The following is a 25,664-nucleotide window of genomic DNA, read 5'->3' on the forward strand; positions in this document are numbered from 1 at the left end:
AAGAAAAGGCCTGTTGGAAGATTATGCATACTGACCGGGAAATGTGCACAATTCCCTCTATATGGCTGGATTATGTGCACGCGAATGGCATTTATTTCAATTTACACAAAAATATCTGTAAGAAAAAATATCAGGGCCAGGATAAAATAGTCATCGTGCTTGAGCTACAAGCCTAGGATGAATGAAGGGGGGGGGGGGAAATGAAGAACAAGGGCGACTCCTTAACTTCTAAGCGGTCCACAAGAAGCGGTATGTTTTTGTTGAATTTAATCTATGCAATCCTACCAGGAAACACAGATGTACGTATACAGAGCTGCTACAAAAGATTTTAGGTACTCTTACAATCTGAGCAGCTACACATATTATTATGGTTAGTGAGGACCCGAGGAGAACTGCTTGTAAGCGATCTGTTTTGTAGCCACCACACGCGCAAGTCAGCATTGACAACACTTAAAATGCTTTCTTTCCTTTAGAGATTGCAAAAAAAACCAACAACAACTATATTATCTAACACTACAGCAATCATGCAAGCTGTTTCTGACAAAGCCACTCCTGTACCATCAGCCTCACGGATGAATATATCTATACCGCAGGTATGAAATATTCATTTCTCGTAAGATGAAAGAGGACTTTGCAAAGGCCGTTTAAATATTACTGAGTCCTTATATGCAGTGGGATTCTAGAACGAAAAGCTCCACCAAGCAAGAAAAGCACGTTTGCAAAACACAAACGCAGACACCCGCGAGGGAGTTGAGGCAGGAAACCTCTGCCCAGCACATCATGCTTAGCAGTTTACAAACACACATTTCCACGTCTCACTTGACAATATTTGCATGTGACGAAAGACTCCTTCCTGGAGAAAGTTGTAGCGATTTCTAGGGAGTCGTTCAAGTACTGAAGTGCTTCACATTTGTACTAGGATTCTGGAAAAATAGCTACGTTATTCCCAGACTTCTTCTGGCAAAAGAGGCTGGGCAGTACTTAAAACTCTTGGGAGCCCGACTCTGCCATGACTGGTATCGTTTCCCCCAGACTCACTGAAATAATTCATTCCGGATGACATTTTATATACATTATACTTTAAAGGGAGCTGTAGACTTAGAGCACCTTGGCAACTTTAAAGAAACTGAGAATGTTTGTTTCCTCTTGCTGCCATTACCTGTGGTGAAAACACAGGTCCCCACACCTGCTCCCATGTATATCCTCCTCAAAGGGATTCTGCACTTCCCAAAAGGCAACAGGGGTGTAGAAGCAGGATCGAGACCCTTCCGTCTCACTTGACGTTAATGCTCTACTCTGGGGAAAGTGGCTTCTGAAGCGTCTTGCAGAGATATTCCAGATACCTGCAAAGTGAGCAAATTTTAATTGGGTTTCAATCAAACCACATCTGTCTGTGGCAACTGGTATTCAGAGGTTATTTTTTATAAACCACTTGGACGCAATCTTAAAATATTATCTCCCAATATGGAAGTGCCATACAAGACGGCTAACAACCATCGATAAACCTACTCTCTAGATCAGGGGTAGGCAACCTAAGGCCCGTGGTCCGGATGGGGCCCAATCGCCTTCTCAATCCGGCCCACGGGCGGTCCGGGAAACAGCGTGTTTTTACATGAGTAGAATGTGCGCTTTTATTTAAAATGCATCTCTGGGTTATTTGTGGGGCATAAGGATTTGTTCATTTTTTTCCCCTTCCAAAATACAGTCTGGCCCACCACAAGGTCTGAGGGACAGTGGACCGGCCCCCTGCTGAAAAAGTTTGCTGACCCCTGCTCTAGATGGATGAGAGACAGGGAAATGTTGGTCTCCCAGGGTGAGAGGCTGGGTGGGTGGCAAGAGCTAATAATTACTTTTGAGAGAGGACTCAGTTTTCTACTTATTTGACATGTATTTTTGGTAGCTGCTATTTTACTGAATTATGGAAATTTTAAAATAAAAACCTCATTCTAAAAACAAAAGGACAGACCTACTCCCTGCGAATTCAAATTACTTTTACATAACCCCCGTTTAAAACTTCCTAAGCGCGGGTGGCGCTGTGGGTTAAACCACAGAGCCTAGGGCTTGGCGATCGGAAGGTCGGCGGTTTGAATCCCCGTGACGGGGTGAGCTCCTGTTGCTCGGTCCCTGCTCCTGCCAACCTAGCAGTTCGAAAGCACATCAAAGTGCAAGTAGATAAATAGGTACCGCTCTGGCGGGAAGGTAAACGGTGTTTCCATGCGCTGCTCTGGTTCGCCAGAAGCGGCTTAGTCATGCTGGCCACATGACCCGGAAGCTGTACGCCGGCTCCCTCGGCCAATAAAGCGAGATGAGTGCTGCAACCCCAGAGTCGTCTGCGACTGGACCTAATGGTCAGGGGTCCCTTTAGCTAAGCTAATCACAAAGTTGGAAGGCACCATGAGGGTCATCAACCAGCCCCCCGCAATGCGGGAATCCTTCTGCCAAACACAGGGTCTCGAACCCCCGACCCTGAGATAAAGTGTCTTATGCTCTACCAAACTGAGCTATCAAGGATCCCACATCTTGCTGTAGTGACTTTCAGTAATAATAATAATAATAATAATAATAATAATAATAATAATAATAATAATAATTTATTTATATCCCGCACATCTGGCTGGGTTTCCCCAGCCACTCTGGGCGGCTTCCAACAAAATATTAAAATATTTTGAAGTCAAGGTAGTCTGGCAGGGACACCCCACCTAGGAGTTGAACCAGAAGCTGTGGCACCCGCTCACCTGCCGGCTTCACCTGGAAGGCCAGGTAAGCGGGAAAGGTCCCGACCTCCCCCCCCCCAATGCCTTGCAGCAGGGGCGGGGAAACGTTTTCACCAGGAGGGCTGCATTCTCTCTTGAGCATCCTTTGGGCCCCACATGCCTGTGGCAAAAAGTGCATGGAGCAACAAATGCAAATTTTACCTCTGTTACAGTAGTTTCTACAAATAATGACACACCCGCCCCTCTATATTTCACCCAGGCGAGTGAGAAGCATTACCAGAGTTTAGAGGCACATTCCAGTCAGGCAAAAAGCAGCTGGGGGGGGGGGTGCAATGCAGGGCCAGGGAGAGGTGTGGCCTGGGAAGAGGCTGTGCGGCTGAGGAGAGTCCCCAAATCCTATTTTTGCAAGGTGGTGCTTATTCGAATCACGCCCCTATTTGGCCTCTGTGGTAGCCAATTAGGTGGGCCGCATGGAAGCCTGCTATGCGGAATCTGTACTCACACTAACAGAAAGGTAGGCTCTGTTGCTTTGCTAAAGGCTGGGCAAGGAGAACAAACGCTGGCATATCAAAACACTACAAATCGCCGTTTCTGTTCCCAAGACTTCAGTGGAATCTCGAAGCAGAATCCAACAGGAGTCACGCGGCACAAGGGACAACTGGGTTCAAGCTGGACCTCTATGGTTTGGGCACTTCTCTAAGGCACACCCTGCAGCCTGTGAGCCCCGTGGACTGCAGATATAGGCACCTCACGGAGATGACTTACTAGCTCAACAGCTGGAGACTTAACCTCTCCTTCCCAAACTCTGAGCGATTCAGTACCTGGTGCAGGGCGAGGCTCGGGTTCTGAAGATCTATCGTGGCGAGAGACGGCATGCGAGACTCGGAGACAATTTTGTTTTCTTTCTTCAGAAATCTGGAATTCCGAGCTGTGGACGAAGGCAACACAATTTGTTTTCACATCATCTTATAGTCCTAGGTACTAGTTAGAAGAGATGAGTAACATATTTACTGTATGTGTATAGGTGGGTGTGGGTGGGTGTGGGTGTTTTCAAATATTAAAATATTGCATTCCAGAGTGGTGGGAAGTAGTACAAAGCTCATTTCCTTTGGTGGGAAGAATGTTTTGGTGTCCATTTACTACATTTACATATTGAGAATGTAGAACAGGTAGGATCAGTCAGTAGGAACAATCAGTGTAAGACTCAAACTATACATGACAATGAGTTCATGCAGCCTTTCCCCCATGATTTTTTATGCATGTTTGTTTTGTTACACAATCCATAGCTATGGATGATACAATCTTAAGTTAAATAGCTGCATGGGACTGGGGAGCATGACTGTCCCCAGCACCAACACACATACTGTGTTGAGCTTGAGACTGCAGGCTCTTTGAATTCATCATATTAATTGAACAAACTTTACAATTATTATTTCTAATGCCCATCTTTGACACGAAGACTATACTAGAACTGCCACTGACATTTGCTTCCAATTTCCAAGAAAACGTTTCTTGGAAAACTATCCTAAAACCCATCTATTGAGAGCCAGTGTGGTGTAGTGATCTTGTGAACAATAGTTTCCTGTGGCTCGCAATGTAACACACGTTTTCCTTTCGATTCGGCTCACGCAAACATTAAAAGCCATTTTGATATTTACGTTCGTCTATCTGAATGTGCTTCATATTTTCTTAGCTGGTTTCCACACACCCCGACTTCGCCCCCATTTCCATGCCCCCTTTTTTTGTAGGAGTTTGACGACAAAAAGCAGGGATGGAGAAACTTGGAATGGAGATCACTCTTGCCAGGGAATCAGGCTGGCACCGTGGTTCCTCACAACTGCTGCACATGCCGATGGGTGGGTCATTATGGGCCGAGCATTTGTACACATGCATCATTTAGCGCTATTTTTGGAATGAACTTATCTGTGCAAGTTGGAAACATATCAGCGATTCCAAGAACTATCCCAGGAATGTAAAACATCAAAAGCTGAATCTAAGAACGAGTTCCTCTCAACTGCTTGTTCGCAACTTTTGTGCGTCTGGCTAAGTGCATGGCAAAACTTCATACACTTATATACGTACTTTTACTTTCCTATGGACAGTCTAATTTCATAAAGTTGATTTATGGTTCATGTTTTTCCTATTTCTTTAAAAATATATATATAATTATTTAGCTTCTAGATCCCATAATTGGTCGAATATTTATCACGAACTCTTACCATCCACACCTTTGAGTTCAGGGAGATAGCCGTAGTTAAGGTCTGGCAAACGTAGGTCTGTTTTGGAAAACCCCCATCTTTTCTTGTTTGTCTGAAGCACGTTGTTTTCATTCGAGACCTGTTACCAAGCAGTTAATTGGCAAAAACATGAAGAAAACGTTGCTTAAAAACAAAAAACCCCAATCCGTGGCCTACATTTAGTACTTTTTATTAAGTTTTTCAAATTAAACAACCAAATACAAGCCAACAAATTAAAAACATCCAAATTCAACAATCTTTTACATATCTTTTTTTAAATAAATAAATCTTTATTGAGAATTATAACATTCATACATTAAAAACAATACACAGCAAAACAAACATCACGCACACACAAAACCATAATACATCAAAAGGAAAATTAAACAAGACAAATCATACGTATTCATTCATTCTATCTATTAATAAGATATCAATATTCACTACTTAAATAAATAAATCATAACCAATCAAAATTAGTCATAAATCATAATACCTGGTTGTAAAGTTTACTTAGGCTCCTGCCTGCCTTCCTCTTGGGTTGCTTAATTTACTCGGTACTGCATTTTCCAACCATTTAACCAAAGTTCATGTAAATTTATCAACTTTTTATCTTTCCTTCCCCTTATTACCAATACAGAATGTTAGAAATGGATCCAAGTTTTTATATTCGGGCACTGTTTTTTCATATATATTCCAAATTTCTCCCATCTTTGGTTAAAATTTTTATTACTTCCACCTCTTATCAATTCTGTTAATTTTGCCAAATCCAGGAAGCTATATAATTTCTCTAATCTTTTACATATCTTATCTCCTTTCGCTCCGCCGAGCTGTGACTTCCCTCCGTCTCGACGACAGGCTTTCTTGTCCTTTTTTTAAAGGCCACTTTCCATAACATACAGAGATTATACAAACTACCAACATCCACTATCTCTGGGCTCCCTATGTGCCCTCATCTGACTGGCCAAGGCAGGAATGGCTAAAAGCAGAGTTTCATCCAGATATGCTAAGATGCCTCCAGACAGGAAATGGGATCTGGACCAAGGGAGATACTATTCAAAAGGAGTCTAGATTTCGAAAGCAGATCAGCCCAGTTGGCATGGTGTCTACCGAGGCTGCAAAGGAGGGATCCAGTAGAGATATCCAGTGCCATTTCAGGTAGGGGACCTCTCCCAGTCCTGCCTGAAGATGCTGGGACCCTCCTACATGCAGAACATGCACCCTGACAATGAGCCGTAGTTCTGCCTGTTACAGGAATTCTAAGGTCTCAAATATGGAATAAATACTGTCGAAATATAATTTAAAAAATTTGTCCACTTAAAAAAAACTTTTTATATATTTCGACTGCATCAGACCAACCTACCTGAATCTAGAATAAATTCTGGTAATTGCACACATACAAACCATATTTTTCTGTGTATAAGACTTTTTGGGGACTCCAACTTAAGAAAATGGCGGGCAGATTGCACAGAGTTTTCGAGCTTTTTTTGCGGAGGATTGCCCAGGGTTGTTGAGCTTTCTTTGGGGGGGGGGGCAGTTGCCGGAAATTGCTCACCCACAAAAGCCGCTTATCGTCTGTTCCCCTCGCCGGCGGAAGCCGCCAATCGCCCGCCCAGTTGCCGCAGCGACAGCAAATCAACACCAGTCCTTGTCGGAGCCACCAATAACATGCCCAATAGCCTCTGACAATCTCCGGCTAGCGGAAGCAACCAATCCCACGTCACCAATATGTCCTGACTGTGTATAAGACACGCCCCCCCCCCCAATTTTTAAACATAATTTTTAAAGGAAAAAACCATCGTCTTATACACGGAAAAGTATGGTAAGTATATAAACCGCATGTCTAAAATAGTACAAGAGAGCAATCCAAATGCCATCTTGTCTCTTCCAAAGACTCTCAATATTTCCTCTGCCTCTTTCATCCCCCTTGCCTGACAGCAACCAGGGGATGTTCCTGAAGGGATTCCTCTCCTATATCTATGAGCCTCCTTGGTATGTATTGTCATTGTTTGCCGAGATGCTGTGCATAGAGAGATGTCCGAGGGGCATCTCAATGGTCTTATCAGACGTTTTGTGTAAACTAACTATGTAAAACTTGCTGAATCCTCAGGAAAATCACACCTTGGCCTGCCTGAGCCACAGTAACCCCAACTTACGTGTGATGTAGTTTCTGACTCTTTGTAGAGGGGGTGTCCTTCTCCACACCAAAATGAAAACCCTTAAAAGAGATGTTTCTTCTGGGTTCTGGGTCTCTCTTGCCTCCTTGCCAGAAGGGGAGGGAACTCTGTTGCACATAGCTGTCAAGTCTCCCCTTTTTTGCAGGAAACTCCCTTATTCCAAGCCGTTTCCCGCTGCTATCCCTTATGGTTGATATCCCTTAAATTTCCCTTATTTCCTGGAAGAAGAGTTGGAGTCTGGGGACTCCTTGGGTCCCTGCCTTTCTCAGCCCTCCCTGCCTGCCTGCCTACCTAACAGGACTGTTGTGGGGATTAAATGAGGACTAGGACCAGGGAGCTCCTTGGAGAAAAAGGTGGAATATAAGTACCTAATAACAAACAGACAGACAGGTATATAAAGAAGAAGAAAAAATACCATATATACTTGAGTATAAGCCTAGTTTTTCAGCACACTTTTTGTGCTTTAAAAGCTGCCCTCGGCTTATACTCAAGTCAACCATTCCTTAAGAAGTGTACAAGAACGGCGGTTCTTTACTCTCCCCAGGCAGCTTGTTCCATTCCTGAACTGCTCACATAAATGCAAACTTTAGACCCCAGAAGGCAGAAAGCCTATCAGTTAAGGAAGTATTAAAACCCCACAGGTGCTCACTTTCCCTGGCTCCTGCTTAAACAGGACAGGATCCCAGCCTTCTCTGTATAACACAAGGGAACATTGCGCTGTGAGTTAAACCACAGAGCCCTAGGGCTTGCTGATCAGAAGAATGGAGGTTCGAAACCCTGCGACGGGGTGAGCTCCACAGCAGCAAAGGAGGAAGAGGAAGGAGCAGCCCAAAGGGCTGCTTTGGGCTGCTCGTTCCTCCTCTACCACAGTGGCAAAGGTGAACCGGCTTATACTTGAGTCAATAAGCTTTCCCACATTTTTGTAGGGAAATTAGGTGCCTCGGCTTATATTTGGGTCGACTTATACTCGAGTGTATACGGTAGACAAATGTTTCTCGGCAACAGGTGCTCAGATTAAGCATTGCTGCCCCTAACTGGAGGCAGAGCAGAGCCAACCTGGCCAGAAGCCATCAGCGGTCCTCTCCTCCTGCATGAATTTGCCTAATCCTTTTCTAAAGCCATCCAAGTTGGTGGCCATCGCTGCTCCCTGTGGCAGGGAGTTCCAGAGGTTAACCATGTGCTGCGTGAATTAAGTGCTTTCTTTTCTCTGCCCTGATTTCTCTTTCCTGGGAGCTCTTTCCTGGTGTAAATGAATTTGTAGCCTGAGGGGTGATTACCGCGGCGTGGACTGTCCCTGAGAACGGGTGAGGGTGCTGAAACCTTATTTTCAAATCCGAAACTTGACAGCTATGCTGTTGCAAAGGAAAAATAAAGATCTGCCTTGCTTTCCACTGGATCCTGCCTCCATGCATTCATCTCTGACCGATCATGGACCTAGGGGACTCCGTCGCGTGGGGCAGCAAAAGCCAACCACCCCTATTGTTTATACATCATGCCCTTCAAGCAGAACACGCTGCTTGCATTAGGACGTTAGCCAAGAATTGCAACGCAACCAGACAAAGAGAAAGGAATTGAATCCGAAGCTAGGACAGCCATTAAGAACAAGGCGTCCCGTGACAGGAGTCTCTGAAGCATGCTTGCTCTCACTGGAGATTTTTTTTTTTTTAAAGAGCTTACCGGTGCTGTCAAGTTGATGCTATAGTGTCCGACTGGTGATTTTTTCCCTTGCTTTAGGAAAGGGTTGAGGTATCTTTTAGACTTCTCGTCAATCCTGGAAATGCAACACAAAAAAAATCCAGAGATCGTGTGATCACCTAAGATTATTTTAAAAATCCATTTGCAAACATTGCATCATGGCTAACAGACAGAACTACCGTATTTTTCACTCCATAGGGCGCACCAGACCATAGGGCGCACCTCGTTTTTAGAGGAGGAAACAAGAAAAAATTTTTTTTCTGGTTTTCCTCCTCTAAAAGCCCTGTTTTTTGGAGGATCAGCTAAAAGTTTTGCAGCTTTTTTTGCAAAGGGAAAAGCCCTGTTTTTTTGAGGATCAGCTAAAAGTTTTGCAGCTTTTTTGCAAAGGGAAAAGCCCTGTTTTTTGAGGATCAGCTCAAAGTTTTGCAGCTATTTTGCAAAGGGAAAAGCCCTGTTGTTTTGAGGATCAGCTAAAAGCTTTGCAGCTTTTTTGCAAAGGGAAAAGCCCAGGTTTTTTGAGGATCAGCTCAAAGTTTTGCAAAGGGGGAAAAGCAAAAAAGAAAAGCCCCATTTTTATGGGGTTCAACTCACATTTCTGCAGCTTCTAAAGGAAAGGGAGCCTTTTCTACAGTTTCCAGACAGATAATCTAATCAGCCAGTCCCATGTCGCTGGGGAAACAAACAACCTCCCTCTGCAGCACATTCAACAATGGAGGCCTGGGCAAGAGGGCAAGGCTGAAAGGGAGCCAGGGACTCTTATCTCTCTCCTGATCAGCTGCTGAGCGGGGTCCTTTCAACACCCCCTTTTCTCTTTGTAAAATAAAAAGCATGATCCTCTTTTGGCCCCTGGGCAATTCAGCTCCAGGGATCACCATTCGCTCCATAAGACGCACAGATATTTCCCCTTTCTTTTCAGGAGGGAAAAAGTGCGTCTTATGGAGCGAAAAATACGGGTATTTCCGGGCATGGCTTGGAAGCACGCACCGTGCAGAAACATTGCTGAAGCAAGAAGGTCTGCTTCAGTACCTTGACCTCCGTGGAAGAAATTAAATACTAGCCAGCAAGCCCAGGGCAGAGTTATGAAGACAGGGACTGCAGACAGGGCCTCTGCTTCAAAGAGCTGCGGAGCACCTAAATGACTGGAAGATTTATCGTGGCATAAGCTGTTGTGGGCCACTTCCCTAAAATAAAAAAATCACACGGGTTCCTCAGTCCTCCACGTCAAAGAGTGGAGCAAGTTGGCTAGGATTGAGGAAGACCTGTTTGTCTGCAAAAGCCTTGAGAGGAGCAAAACAAAACAAAACAAAACAAAACAAGAATGAGCTCCACTCTGAATCCGGCATTTACCAATCAAATCAAAAGTCGCATCACGAGAATACCATACTGTTTCCCCCAGTGGCCAGACAAATGCCTCTGGGAAGCCCACAAGCAGGAAGTTATAAGCTCAGAAGACTTACTTGGACTTAATTAGGCCAGCCACTTAATTAGCAAATGGAAGTTGTGTCAACATGCTTAAAGCTGTGGCTTCCCACTCTAGCACAGTTGATGGGAAGAACTCACACATTAAAAATCCACGATAGTGAACATGGGATACTTTTAAGTACCCATTCAGGATATGCCCTATGGAAAACAGACCTAACTTTGTCATAAAAAGGTATACTAAGGACTTAGAAATCATGGAACCCAGAAAAGAGCCATGAATCACCGGGATGGATCCATTCACTTCAACGAAGCTGTGTCAAGCCCTGACTCAAATCTCACCTCAGTCACAAATGTACCCAGTGGTTTTAGGACTTCCTCGGCTTGTTTTCTAGGCGCATAGAAAACACAGGAAAACTTTCTCTAAGACACTACATCTTCTCAAGAATCAAAGAAATAGAAACCATATATATTTTATACACTTCTCTCAAAAAAAAAAAAAAAGCCGAGGAAGGCATCTACGCCGAAACGGGGCCCTGTCCTGGTCTCCAGTTGTCTCATTATACATCTGACACGCATCGTAGAAGCCCTTACATCAACTTCTAAAAGACTTTCAAGGGATTTTTCAATGTGAAACTATTTCTTCATTTAAGACTGTAATTCTTAACAGGATTGATACTATATTTGTATTTACTTACGAGTAAACGCAGCTTTTTGGTTTAAACTTCTGGCCAGAGTTCTTAATTATATTTATTTCAGTGTATTTTGTAATAAGAACTCCAACTTTATTTACGACTATTTTATCAGAGCACTGTAGAAAGTGCTAATCATTAAGGACTGTTCCGCACAACAATACCCTCGGCACCATGCAGGTTGGTGCAGCCAATCGCAGCTCACTAACAAGCTACTGTGCTTGTCAAAACATTTACATGGTTAAAGGTAAAGGGCCATTAGGTCCAGTCGCAGACGACTCTGGGGTTGTGGCGCTCATCTCACTTTACTGGCCGAGGGAGCCGGCGTACAGCTTCCGGGTCATGTAGCCAGCATGACTAAGCCGCTTCTGGCGAACCAGAGCAGCGCACGGAAACACCGTTTACCTTCCCGCCAGAGCAGTACCTATTTATCTACTTGCACTTTGACGTGCTTTCGAACTGCTAGGTGGGCAGGAGCTGGGACAGAGCAACGGGAGCTCAACCCGTTGCGGGGATTCGAACTGCCAACCTTCTGATTGGCAAGCCCTAGACTCCGTGGTTGAACCCACAGTGCCACCCGCGTCCCCATCCATTTACATGGTTAGGCAAGTATAATGATTCTTGTATAATTAGAAATGTAACGTGTGAAGTGGCTCTTAGCTTGGATTAGGCAAGATGCAAGGACATTTGCATGCTCAACATACAGCACCAGAACTAAGCTAGAATGAAGCAGGTACTTTGTTATTTTACTTTACCTGTAATTATGCATTCCCAGTTTTGGCCCCAAGCCAGGGTTTCCACCGATGCTGGAGGATATGGTGGAATAATTCTGTGTAATGGGAGGGATCACCGTGCCGGGATTTTTCACGTAATCCAGGCTGCTACTGGAATCTTTCAAAGTTGTCGAAGGAATTGCCTTGACCTGCCCAGCTCCACTCTCATACAGGAAACTCGCATTTGAAGATCTGTCCAATTTCTCGGGGTCAACCTTGGACAACTTCATTCTGAACAACTTGGAGTCTTTCAGCTTGGATTCCACGCCCAAGTCCTGTTTCAAATCCAAGCATCGTCAAATGTTGGAAATGTAAGCAATCAGAAGGAACTTTTTTTCATATGTGGTGGGTGTGCCCTAAGGTAAGAGACTTTTGGGAGAAGATATACAACGAACTGATTTTTTTTTTTAAAAAAATATACTTTTAAGAAAAAACCTGAGGCCTTTTTATTAGGCATTTTAGGAAAAGATATTCTGAAATGTGACAGAAATTTAGTTCTGTATGCCACAACAGCAGCCAGAGTTTTAATAGCTAAGAACTGGAAGACTGAAGAATTACCTACTATTGAACAATGGCAGATGAAAATGATGGACTATATGGAGCTTGCAGAAATGACCGGGAGAATCCGCAACCAGAGAGATGACGCGGTGGAAAAAGAATGGGGGAAATTTAAATTGTATTTTAAAAAAATATTGTAAGATTTAAAGCTGGAATTTTTGTTTGGAAAATAAGGACAGGCTGTTAAATTAAGGTTGAGTTTGAATGATGTGAATTTAGGAGTGAGCTAAGATGTAGAGATAGAGGTAGAAATTGTTATATTGTTATATTTTGAAGTAAGTGATAAGAGAAGGTTAGAAAATTGTTGTTATTAGAAGTAGATTAGATATTGATTAATTGGGAAGTTACTTAAGATATTTGCAAGGGACGCAGTAGGAGGAGACAGGAGGAAGTCCGATTAAGATGTGAGGATAATATGGGTTTCTTAAGAGAATAGTTTTTGTTGTTGTTGTAGTGTTTTGTATTTTTTTTATTTTTTATGTAGTCTGTTTGAATTGTTGTTTTTTTGATGTTTTGATTAAAAATTCGTAATAAATAGTATTTTTTTAAAAAACAAATCCAAGCATCGTACTGTTAAAAAATGAGTGTCAGGTTGCTTGGGGGAAAGCCCTGGAGAAGAAGGGACGGGTGACTTTGGGGAGGTGGGGATTTTCAGTCTCCGTAACTGATTAATGGGTCCAGAACGACTGGGGATAAGCTGATCAGGCCAGACAGCTAAGTCTGAGGATATCTATCGTGTTGTTATCAGAATTCTAAGGTCCCAAATATATGTAAGTATATAAACCACGTGTCTGATATAGTACAGGAGAGCAATCCTGAAGCCATTTAGACTCTCCCAAATTGACCTCAAATAAACCACAGAGCCTAGGGCTTGCTGATCAGAAGGTCGGCGGTTCGAATCCCTGCCATGGGGTGAGCTCCCGTTGCTCTGTCCCAGCTCCTGCCCACCTAGCAGTTCGAAAGCACGTCAAAGTGCAAGTAGATAAATAGGTACCACTCAGGCGGGAAGGTAAACGGTGTTTCCGTGCGCTGCTCTGGTTCACCAGAAGTGGCTAAGTCATGCTGGCTATGTGACCTGGAAGCTGTATGCCGGCTCCCTTGGCCAGTAATGCTAGATGAGTGTCGCAACCCCAGAGTCGTCCACGACTGGACCTAATGGTCAGGGGTCCCTTTACCTATTTCTCTGCAAGGAGAAAGGAAATGGGGAAAGCCTCCCCATTGTCTTTTGCTTGCAAATCCTGTCTTTAGGGTGTGTTGTTGTTCAGTCGTTCAGTCGTGTCCGACTCTTCGTGACCCCATGGACCAGAGCACGCCAGGCACGCCTATCCTTCACTGCCTCTCGCAGTTTGGCCAAACTCATGTTAGTAGCTTCGAGAACACTGTCCAACCATCTCATCCTCTGTCGTCCCCTTCTCCTTGTGCCCTCTTTAGGGTGTATTTGTGTATAAATAGGGAGAGCCTTTGACCTGCATTCAGGAACTAAAGTATTAACCATCACCGAAGAATGGCCAGTCTTCCCAGGTAATGCAGTCAGTGACCATTAAGCGCTATCCTGGCAAACAGGATTTCTGCTGTACACCACCTCCTCCTGTTATGTATGTATGATGTCTTAGGGGGGTGGTCCTGGGATACAGGGTGGGCAATTTCAAAAGTCTATATAAGGGCTTGTGCACCATTGTTCAGGGTTCTCCTCCCTCCTGTGTGTGGTGAGTGGGGGACCCTGTTGCAACAGTTTAATAGAGATCAGGCTTACTAGCTGCTTTGCTTCTCAATATTCTCCTGGCTGGCCTCTGTTATTTTCTCCTGCCGATAGGGAACCAACTTAAGGATTCTTGGATACCCCATAAGGGAAAAAGAGCTGGGTTTTTTTTCTTCTTATAACAGTGTTTTTGCTAACAAAGAGTTAATTGCAACTTTGAACAGTGTGATTTACTGCCTGCTGGCTCTTTGACATCTATCTTGTATGGTATGAATTTGCTAGTGGCATTAACAATTCTTCTTCCTAATCCTCCTTCCTTCTTGTTTCTCCTCCATTCTCAGCAACTTTTAACTGAGAACTTCATCAGTAGAGACAAGACCAGGGGAGATGGTCTGACTCAGAACAAGGCATCACAGATAGGAATACGGAAGAATAAACCAAGTTCCACAAACCTGGATAACAAGCGTTTTCTTTTCATCACCGGAATCATCTTTGTCTTTCCTGCTTATTTTCGATTTCTTGGGCAAAGGGTGGTCTCTTTCTTTCTGGATCTTTGCTTTGAGTTCCTGAGCGAACCTTTATTTTTAAGTGTTTGAAGAAGAAGAGCACATGCACAAAATGAAATCAATTTCTCTGTATACAAAATTCTGAACGCACAGCACACTTTGACGCTGAAGGCAGCCCTGTTTTTAAGGGAAGCTTTTAATGTTTAATGCTGAATTGTGTTTTTCATATTCGGTTGGGAGCTGCCCAGATTGGCTGGGGAGGGAAACCCAGCCAGATGGGCGGGGTATAAATAAAAAAATTATTATATTGTTATTATGCTAGAATCCTCTCCCTTGCAACAAGGCATGGGTAGGCAAACTAAAGCCCGGGGGCCGGATCTGGCCCAATTGCCTTCTAAATCTCTGGGTTATTTGTAGGGCCTGTCTGGTGTTTTTACATGAGTAGAATGTGGGCTTTTATTTCAAATGCATCTCTGGGTTATTTGTGGGGCATAGGAATTCATTCATTCCCCACCCCAAAAAATACAGTCCGGCCCCCCATAAGGTCTGAGGGACAGCGGACTGGCCCCCTGCTGAAAAAGTTTGCTGACCCCTGCCTTAAGGGGAACCACCCTAAATCTGGGGGTGGTACTAGACATTTGGCAGTGGTACATCAAAACTTGTGTTCACTTACGACAGCAGAGAGTTGGGAGTTTGCAGTGAAGTAGTCGAAGGAGAACCAGGGGTGTAGCAAGGTAAATTGGTACCCGGGAGCAAAAAAATTTTTGTCACCCCCCCCCCCAGGCATAGGAAGGTCAGGTGGTACCCGGTGCGGAAAAATTCTTGTCAACCCCCCTATTGATTCCCCCCCCCACAAAAATGGTTTTATGTTATTTCATATTTTCTTACAAAGGAAAACTAACAAGTAATAATAAAAAAACTTTTATTTATATCCCGCCCTCCCCGGCCGAAGTCGGGCTCAGGGTGGCTAACATCAGATACATAACATTGGTATAAAAATCAAACAATAATTAAATTACCTCCTAAAAACATCTCAGAATCAAATTAAAGTCTAATTAGATGGCTTTCCACAGGGTTAGGGTTGGGAACAGTAAGTGCTCCACTGAACTGAAATTTCAGCCTTCACGACATAGGAAAACAGCCAAGTGAACAGCTATTTTGGTGGAGGAGGGTCAAGATATTAACCAATATGCATGAAATTTCATACATAGCTATATAATCCCTAGTTTAGTAAGACAAGACCTTCGGAGCAGGCATTTTTTTAAAAAAATCAATTTTTTCTTTCAATCCCACCCCCCAAATTGTTATTTGATAATTTGTCACCCCCTCCATTATGGAACCTGGGGCAGCCCGCCCCCCGCCCCCCCTTGCTACGCCCCTGAGGAGAACCACAGAGTACTGAAACTTTTCTCCGAATACCTACCCTGGAAAGCTTTCGTTTCCTCGAGATGGGCTCTGAGATCCAGTATGTGCCTTTAAAGCCCATCTGAAACCCATTCTTTCCCTCAAGGAATTCCGGACACTCACGGTGTTATAGGAAACCGTTAACCAACTGCAATGCCCAAAAATTTTCGGTACCGTTTCCTTTCAAGGCCCAGCTCCACTGAACAAGGAAAAGCCACACACCTTTCAGTGAAGGAATCTTTGCTGAAGAGATCACATTGTAGAAGCTCAGTACAGGATGGTCTCTTGTCCGGGTCAGTCTGCAGACATTGCTAACATAAGATCAAAAAATTTAGTGTAAATACAGTGGAGGGGAAAAAAAAGGAAAACCCCAAAGGCTGAATTTCATTGATATTTGCAGGGGTCCACAACTAGTTCAGCACGCCCAAGGTTTCAAGCAAACAGTAGCTACTCTCTCCATACCACATAACAAACGGCGTTTGAGGGCTTTTAAAAACCGTTTGCAATGTTATGGGATTGTAAGGAACAATGCAAGGGGAAAATCAACTGAGCATCTCAAGTATGCTTGAAATAGCTCTCTGGGTCCTGTCTATTAAGTTAAGGAAGGAAGGAAGGACAGGAAATGAAATACCATTCACTTTCAGAGATAGAAAGTGCAGCTTTCTCTAGGTTGGGTTCTCACTGTAGGCCACAAACTCTATAGTTGAGACATAACTACACATATGACATGATGTGCCCACTGGTGAAACTGGTTAGGCTGACAAGCACATGAGATTATGGGGCCTTCTTGATTATGGTCCTGAAGTTCTGGACCTCTTTCGGGCCTTAAAACCACAACTTTTGGCTACTGCCTCTCCTAAAGGGAACTGTGGCTGTCTAATTCCGCAGCTGCCATGCCCTGCCCCGGTTTGTCTTCATTCACTCAGTGCTTCATGTGTTGCCTAAGGTTCTGTTGCTTAATTTCTGTCTCTCCACTGCTTTGTGAGGACTTGACCCTCATAAAGGTAAAGGGACCCCGGACCGTTAGGTCCAGTCACGGACGACTCTGGGGTTGCGGTGCTCATCTCGCTTTACTGGCAGAGGGAGCTGGCGTTTGTCTGCAGACAGCTTCCGGGTCATGTGGCCAGCATGACTAAGCCACTTCTGGCAAAACCAGAGCAGCACACGGAAACGCCGCTTACCTTCCCGCCGGAGCGGTACCTATTTATCTACTTGCACTGCGTGCTTTCGAACTGCTAGGTTGGCAGGAGCTGGGACAGAGCAACGGGAGCTCACCCCGTCGCGGGGATTCGAACCGCCGACCTTCCGATCAGCAAGCCCTAGGCTCAGTGGTTTAACCCACAGTGCCACCTGCGTCCCCTTCACCCTGATAAGCAGCTAATAAATAACTGGAATATATAGTGTGTTACATGCGCATCACAGCTTATAATGTGTGTATGCGTGACAGAAGTTTGAGAGGAGCAAACAGAGAAGTACTGCTCTGCTGACCAGGCAAGGACAGAAGGTTGGGCTTCAGGTATTTATACCAAGCCTGCCTAATTTAGGGGCTTTTTACTTCCTGCCAATCTCAGGGGCTGATATTCGACAGTTGTATTCCTTTCTGTGTTTGAAAAGGCCTCTAGCACCTGAACAAAAGCAATTCTGGGTAGGCTGACTGGGCTATTGCTATTGCTACAATCTGCAGCTAAACATTGGCAAGACAAAGGAGATGGTGTTGGACTTTCGGAGGAAGAGAGGGGTGCTAGCCCCGTTGTACACCAGGGGGGGGGGCCTGTGTGGAAGAAGAAGAAGAGTTTGGATATGATATCCCACTTTTCACTACCCGAAGGAGTCTCAAAGCGGCTAACATTCTCCTTTCCCTTCCTCCCCCCCAACAAACACTCTGTGAGGTGAGTGGGGCTGAGAGACTTCAGAGAAGTGTGACTAGCCCAAGGTCACCCAGCATGTGGAGGAGCGGAGACGCGAACCTGGTTCACCAGATAATGAGTATACCACTCTTAACCACTACACCACACTGTGTGTGTGGAGATAGTCTCTTCCTTTAAATACCTGGGAGTCTGAATGAATGATTCTGAATGAAATGAATGAAAGACAGCAACATTGCAGCTGACGTTTGGGGTTGGTGGTAGTGCGACAGCACACAGAGTGTGACAAGGACTGAGAGATTGTGGGGGGGGGGAGGGGGCTCGTTTAATCTCACTATAAACATGTGATACAGTGACAATAAAGTATTTCTATTTCTATATTTCAGTTGAGATCCCGCCGATCAATCTCCCTAGCTCATTCTCGAGGGCTCCTGAAAACAAAAGAGAAGGCTGTGCCAACAGGAACAAAATGGAAAGCTTAAGGAACCGGCAAGGCACCTACCGTACCTTAGCAAATTCTATGACGGCAACAGAGAGTTTGGGATATCGTTTTTCAAGAGGTTCGAGTTCCTTGACTTCAGGCAACCGCACTCCAGCAAAAAGAGGGTTTTTGTAGAACAACTCTTGGTGCCTTGGGATTAAGTTACCTGGAATTAATAACCATTTAATAAGACTGTTCAGTTTTCAGAATGCAAAACAGCTTAAGCCAAATTGTTTGATCCCTGAGTTGTCTGCCACTGTCCTGCGCTTGGCTTTTTACCTGGTGTTTTAATCTACTGCTTCCAATTACCTTGCTTTAGGATAGCTGTGTAGTTTTTATTTTATTTGCTTTTTTATTATTCTGTAAACCAACTCTATGTGTCCCGGAGACAAACAGGTTGCTGCTGATAATAAATAACTCCTAATCATAAATTATTATTACTATTCATAATCCAGTTGTGCCACATGGATCAGACCTATTGCACTCTGCCACCCTTAAAAGGTAAAGGGAGCCCTGACCATTAGGTCCAGTCGTGTCCGACTCTGGGGTTGCGGCGCTCATCTCGCGTTAATGGCAGAGGGAGCCAGCGTACAGCTTCCGGGTCATGTGGCCAGCATGACTAAGCCGCTTCTGGCGAACCAGAGCAGCGCACAGAAACGCCGTTTACCTTCCCGCCAGAGCGGTACCTATTTATCTACTTGCACTTTGACGTGCTTTCAAACTGCTAGGTGGGCAGGAGCTGGGACAGAGCAACGGGAGCTCACCCCGTCGCGGGGATTCGAACCCCCAACCTTCTGATCGGCAAGCCCTAGGCTCTGTGGTTTAACCCACAGCGCCACCCGCGTCCTGCCACCTGCCACCCTTAATGACATGCAAAAAATCTCTTGCTGTCAACTGTGCACCTCACAGAAGGGCCATCTGGATTTGCAACCCAGGACCATGATGGATTTAGGAACTCATCATCATAATCTCATCCAACAGCGCTAAGCATTTCAGACTCTCTTTCTTCTGCCTTCGCTATCAGCTTGGAGGTTCCAAAGCTCTGCCGGCTGCATAGAGGAAAACAAGGGATGCTTTCTCACCCAAACATTTCATAATATGGTACAACTGGTCGATATCAGAGTCTCCAGGGAAAAGAGGCTCTCCAGTAAGCATTTCTGTTACCAGGCAGCCAATGGCCCACACATCAACAGCCCTGGGGAGGGAAAACAGGCACCATGTTTAGAGACAGCTCCGCCAAAAAATACATTTTACAACAATGACAGGCAGTTGATTGTGACTGGCTACACCTGAGGCAGCTTGTATTCATTACGGCCTTGGCTCAGTATTCCTGAAGGAGCGTCTCCAACCCCATCGTTCAGCCCGGACACTGAGGCCCAGCTCTGAGGGCCTTCTGGCGGTTCCCTCCCTGCGAGAAGTGAGGTTACAGGGAACCAGGCAGAGGGCCTTCTCGGTGGTGGCGCCCGCCCTGTGGAACGCCCTCCCATCAGATGTCAAGGAAATAAACAACTACCTGACTTTTAGAAGACATCTGGAGGCAGCCCTGTTCAGGGAAGTTTTTAATGTTTGATGTTTTATTGTGTTTTTAATAACCTGTTGGAAGCCGCCCAGAGTGGCTGGGGAGGCCTGGCCAGATGGGAGGGGGGAATTAATTAATTAATTAAGTAATTAATAATAATAATAATATAATTGCAAGAATGGTGCCAAAACCAGCCTCCCCACAGTGATCAAACCTTGCTTTGCTGCAATTTATCACCCACAGAGCTAGAACTGCACTAATTCTGTTGTCATTAATAATAATAATAATGATCTGTTCCTGAAAATGTAGGGGAAACCCAATACCGTATATTCTACGATTCCTTACTTGCCATATTTGATATCTCCAACAAGCAGCTCAGGAGCCCGATACCATCGCGTCGCCACGTAATCTGTGTAAGCTTCGCCAGGGGCTGCCAGGGTTCGAGCAAATCCAAAATCGCAGAGTTTGATAATTCCAGAATAGGAGACCAGTATATTCTCAGGTTTAATATCTCGGTGTATGATCTTAAAAAAAAAAAAAAGCATGTGTGTGTTTAGATTAGCTCAGGTTCTTTGCACTTAAGTGCCAAGGTAGCCGGCTAGTCCACATGGAAACACTCATAATTTGATGACTGCAACATCAAGTGATGATTTGCAATTAAAGGTAAAGGTAAAGGGACCCCTGACCATCAGGTCCAGTTGTGTCCGACTCTGGGGTTGCGGCGCTCATCTCGCTCTATAGGCTGAGGGAGCCGGCGTTTGTCCGCAGACAGCTTCCGGGTCATGTGGCCAGCATGACAAAGCCACTTCTGGCGAACCAGAGCAGCGCACGGAAACGCCGTTTACCTTCCCGCCAGAGCGGTACCTATTTATCTACTTCCACTCTGACGTGCTTTCGAACTGCTAGGTGGGCAGGAGCTGGGACCGAACAACGGGAGCTCAACCCGTGGCAGGGATTCGAACTGCCGACCTTCTGATCAGCAAGCCCTAGGCTCTGTGGTTTAACCCACAGCGCCACTGGCATAAAAAACTCCATCTATATCACATCACACACCATGTTTTAAATACATTAATGCAAATTGAAGCACACTAATAAAATCATAATATAAATTTGCTACAACAAGGCAAAAAATCCTTTTTATCCATTAACATGTATGGAATGAGGTAGAATTTCAGAATTTCCCTGCACTAAAAGCTCTCTCCAGACAATCAGAGATATTGTTTCTCAGGCTTCCCGATTATGCAGAGTGTTTTTAAAACACCGCGTTCCTGATCCCGGAAGCAGATTTTTTGAATGTTCAAGAAGAGGAGACTATGAAAACTGTTACCTTACATGAGCATAAAAGCTACATGCAAAAACATTCATATATGCCTATTTTCCAGAGGAAACCATATTGTGCAATAAGGCTGAAGTCATAACTGCATCTTTAATTACGAGGCCAAACCATTTTTCCTTGACGAAAAAGATGGCAAGATGTTTAAGAATCTCAGTTTGTTCTATACCAAGGTCATCAGTTTAGAATGTAGTGCAAACCCTGAAATTACACCAAAAATTCCTAAATTCTCAGAATTTCCTAGATTCTTAGAAATTCAAAAGCAAATGAATTTTGAGTAAATGGAATAGGCACATCTAGCAAACATTCTACCCAGCTAACACTCAAAATCAGATTTGTCACAATGATAATTGTTAATTTGCTGAATTGAAACTCATAACTAAACTTTAAAATTCTTTATGGCGAATGAACAATGAAAGAAAAATACAATGCATCGTTGACAGATTATTAATTAAAATGCATCGACACTATATGTAAGAGATAATGGAGAAAAGTGATAACAACTACGAAACGATAATATTTTTTTTATTGGGAAAATATAAAGGAAATAATAAGGCAATACAATGTATCGATATGGGATATAAATTGAGTACATGGATATTTTATGAAAGACATAATGGTGGAAATATGGAAATGGCTATCCAGAAGATTGTAACTACTGGAATAGCATTTGTAAAATGGTCAATTGAATAAGGAAGGTCCAAACTGCGCAAATTAAGAATGACTGCAAAAATAGCGGAAGGAGGAAGTGGAGAAGTCTTTCTTTTCTCCTTTTCTTTCTTTCTTTTTTCCCCTCCCCCCTTTTTTGAAGTAACAAATAGTTCAGAAACCATCTGTATATAATTATGAAAAATAAGATGTAATAATCAGATGTGTAAATACCGTATTTTTGGCTCCATAAGACGCACTTTTTCCTCCTAAAAAGTAAGGGGAAATATTTGTGCATCTTATGGAGCGAATGGTGGTCCCTGGAGCTGAATTGCCATGGGGCCAAAAGAGGATCATGCTTTTTTATTTTACAAAGAGAAAAGGGGGTGTTGAAAGGACCCCGCTCAGCAGCTGATCAGCAAGAGATAAGTCCCGGCTCCCTTTCAGCCCTGCTCCCTTGCCCAGGCTTCCATTGTTGAATGTGCTGCAGAGGGAGGTTGTTTGTTTCCCCAGCAACATGTGACTGGCTGATTAGATTATCTGTCTGGAAACTGTAGAAAAGGCTCCCTTTCCTTTAGAAGCTGCAGAAATGTGAGTTGAGCCCCATAAAAACGGGGCTTTTCCTCTTTCCTTTTCCCCCTTTGCAAAAAAGCTGCAAAACTTTGAGCTGATCCTCAAAAAAACCCCCAGGGCTTTTCCCTTTGCAAAAAAGCTGCAAAACTTTGAGCTGATGCTAAAAAACCAGGGCTTTTCCCTTTGCAAAAAAAGCTGCACAGATTTGAGTTGATCCTAAAAAAAACAGGGCTTTTAGAGGAGGAAAACCAGAAAAAAAATTCTTGTTTCCTCCTCTAAAAACAAGGTGCACCCTATAGTCCGGTGCGCTCTATAGAGCAAAAAATATGGTAATATGTCTATGTGAAATTCCAATAAAAATAGTTGCCAAAAAATAGATAATTGTTAACTTGAGTAATTTGAACTAATTCTTACTACCGTGACACACATTTGAAATGCTCCAATCCTTGAACCGATAAATCTGATGTGTTCGACCAAGAACAAAAAACAGCACAGCAACACAAATAACTAAGCAGACGTAACAGCTTACTTACATTATGACCGTGGCAAAATCCTATCCCTTTTATGATCTGAAATAAATATTTCCGAACTCTATTGTAATCCAGGCCATTTGGAAACATCTCAAGATCATCAAGGACTGTGTGGTCCACGAATTCAAATACCAGATACCATCGTTTCTTCTTCTTACAGACTTCCAGCAGGTTCACCAAATTCTCGTGCCTTAATTGCTATCAGGAGACAACGAATGCGTCACAAAACGACAGCATGCACCCAGCAGCAGACAGACAGTCTGAAAACACTCACCATAATTGCCCTTTGAATACATACAATGCTAAGGAAACGGAGAATAATACTCGCAGCCTGATCCTGTGCCTGTTTACTTGGAAGCAAGACCCTCTGCGTTCAATGGGGCTTAAAAAGTAAAGGTAAAGGGACCCCCTGGCAGTTAAGTCCCGTCGCAGACGACTCTGGGGTTGCAGCGCTCATATCAGGCCAAGGGAGCCGGCGTTTGTCCGCAGACAGTTTTTCCAGGTCATGTGGCAAGCATGACTAAGCCGCTTCTGGCACAACGGAACACCGAAACCAGAGCAGCGCACAGAAACGCCGTTTACCTTCCCGCTGGAGTGGTACCTATTTATCTACTTGCACTGGCGTGGTTTCAAACTGCTAGGTTGGCAGGAGCTAGGACAGAGCAACGGGAGCTCACCCCGTCGCGGGGATTCGAACCGCCGACCTTCTGATCGGCAAGCCCAAATAAACATGACTAAGAATTGCAGCTTTTGTTTTCACACGATGCTTTTTTTTTTTTAAATTACTCAAAATGCTTCATATGCACATTGCTTCAGCAATCCTGACAACCGCTCTCATGTACCAGTTCATTCCACAGTACTAGAATTGCAACCTTTAATACGTACAGCTAAATATAATTGACAGAAGAGGTTGAAAGTGAAGAACTGCCCTGGTTCTGGCTGCTAACTTGTATAAGGGAAAACTAAATAAAATAATAATTAAAAAAATCCTTCCAGTAGCACCATAGAGACCAACTAAGTTTGTTCTTGGTATGAGCTTTTGTGTGCATGCACACTTCTTCAGATACACACGAAAGCTCATATGAAGAACAAACTTGGTTGGTCTCTAAGGTGCTACTGGAAGGAATTTTTTTATTTTTTATTTTGTTTTGACTATGGCAGACCAACACAGCTACCTACCTGTAATTGTATAAGGGAATTTGGGGAGGGAAGCCCTCTTTGCCTAACAATGTTTATAACATACTGGCTTTTTTGAATTTAATGCAAAGCAATTCTATGGTTTAACACGAACAAGCAAATGTGTGGGTACTCAAGAGCTAAAATTGTGGCGACTTGGTGCCTGCCCTGGTTCTGTTGCTACCATGCCACCCAGCGCTAAGCCAGAGTTTGCTTTAGTGCTGCATGCAGGCCACAGCTTATGATGGTTTGTCTCCTGCAGACAACCCACAAGCTGTAAGCCAAGAACAGACCTTGGTTATGACTTGTGGCTTGCTGGGAGTGAGACAAACCATGAGCCTGGGTTTTCATGTAACGCTAAGCCAAACCATGGCTTAGTTCTGGGTATGGTTGCTGCAGCAAAGCATTGCATCAGATCTGGTATAAAAGGAAGCTAACGCAAACCAAGTTCCATCTTAACCACAGCAGTCGGTTTCAGATGGAACTTGGTTTGCGTTAGCTTCCTTTTATACCAGATCTGATGCAATGCTTTGCTGCAGCAACCATACCCAGAACTAAGCCATGGTTTGGCTTAGCGTTACATGAAAACCCAGGCTCATGGTTTGTCTCACTCCCAACCAAGTTCCATCTTAACCACAGCAGTCGGTTTCACCCCTTCATGGATCACTGCCTTGTCGTGGCGAAGGGGCTTGAATTACTCAGGGAAGCTATGGACAGGTCAAGATGGACAGGTCATAGTAGAGAGTTTGGACCAAACGTGATCCACCTGGAGTAGGAACTGGCAACCCACTCCAGTATCCCTGCCAAGAAAACTCCATGGACAAAGACAACAGGCATATAAAAGATATGACGCTGGAAGATGAGCCCCTCAGGTCGGAAGGCGTCCAACATGCTACTGGGGAAGAGCGGAGGACAAGTACAAGTAGATCCAGAGCTGATGAAGCGGCTGGGCCAAAGCCGAAAGGACGCTTGGTTGCGGATATGCCTGGAAGCGAAAGGAAAGTCCAATGCTGTAAAGAAAAGTATTGCATAGGAACCTGGAATGTAAGAACCATGAACCTTGGTAAGCTGGATGTGGTAAAAAGTGAGATGGCAAGAATAAACATTGACATCCTAGGCATCAGTGAACTAAAATGGACAGGAATGGGCGAATTCAGTTCGGATGACTATCATATCTACTACTGTGGGCAGGAATCCCGTAAAAGAAATGGAGTGGCCCTCATAGTCAACAAAAGAGTGGCGAAAGCTGTACTGGGATGTAATTTCAAAAATGATAGAATGATCTGGATGCGAATCCAAGGCAGACCTTTTAACATCACAGTAATCCAAGTTTATGCACCAACTACCAGTGCTGAAGAAACTGAAATTGATCAATTCTATGAAGACTTACAACACCTTATAGAAATGACACCAAAGAAGGATGTTCTTCTCATTATAGGGGATTGGAATGCTAAAGTAGGGAGTCAAGAGATAAAAGGAACAACTGGCAAGTTTGGCCTTGGAGTTCAAAATGAAGCAGGGCAAAGGCTAATAGAGTTCTGTCAAGAGAACAAGCTGGTCATCACAAACACTCTTTTCCAACAACACAAGAGACGACTCTACACATGGACATCACCAGATGGGCAACATCGAAATCAGATTGATTATATTCTCTGCAGCCAAAGA

General features: G+C 44.1%; 1 protein-coding gene across 1 annotated transcript in view; it reads right to left on the reverse strand.

Annotated features, from left to right (window-relative positions):
* Positions 1 to 1,102: 1,102 nt before the first annotated feature.
* CDKL2 (cyclin dependent kinase like 2) overlaps positions 1,103 to 25,664 on the reverse strand; it is a 31,317-nt gene continuing 6,755 nt past the window's right edge. The window contains exons 3-13 of the mRNA XM_033170727.1: positions 22,827 to 23,021; positions 20,085 to 20,263; positions 19,303 to 19,415; positions 18,247 to 18,386; positions 16,097 to 16,185; positions 14,417 to 14,540; positions 11,690 to 11,982; positions 8,806 to 8,899; positions 4,934 to 5,051; positions 3,536 to 3,642; positions 1,103 to 1,343 (exon numbers count right to left, since the gene is read on the reverse strand). Coding sequence (XP_033026618.1) covers positions 1,284 to 1,343; positions 3,536 to 3,642; positions 4,934 to 5,051; positions 8,806 to 8,899; positions 11,690 to 11,982; positions 14,417 to 14,540; positions 16,097 to 16,185; positions 18,247 to 18,386; positions 19,303 to 19,415; positions 20,085 to 20,263; positions 22,827 to 23,021 — 1,512 coding nt within the window. The 3' untranslated portion in view covers positions 1,103 to 1,283. The remainder of the gene's footprint in view (positions 1,344 to 3,535; positions 3,643 to 4,933; positions 5,052 to 8,805; positions 8,900 to 11,689; positions 11,983 to 14,416; positions 14,541 to 16,096; positions 16,186 to 18,246; positions 18,387 to 19,302; positions 19,416 to 20,084; positions 20,264 to 22,826; positions 23,022 to 25,664) is intronic.

This window comes from Lacerta agilis, chromosome 14 (genome assembly GCF_009819535.1).
Source record: "Lacerta agilis isolate rLacAgi1 chromosome 14, rLacAgi1.pri, whole genome shotgun sequence".
NCBI lineage: Eukaryota > Metazoa > Chordata > Lepidosauria > Squamata > Lacertidae > Lacerta > Lacerta agilis.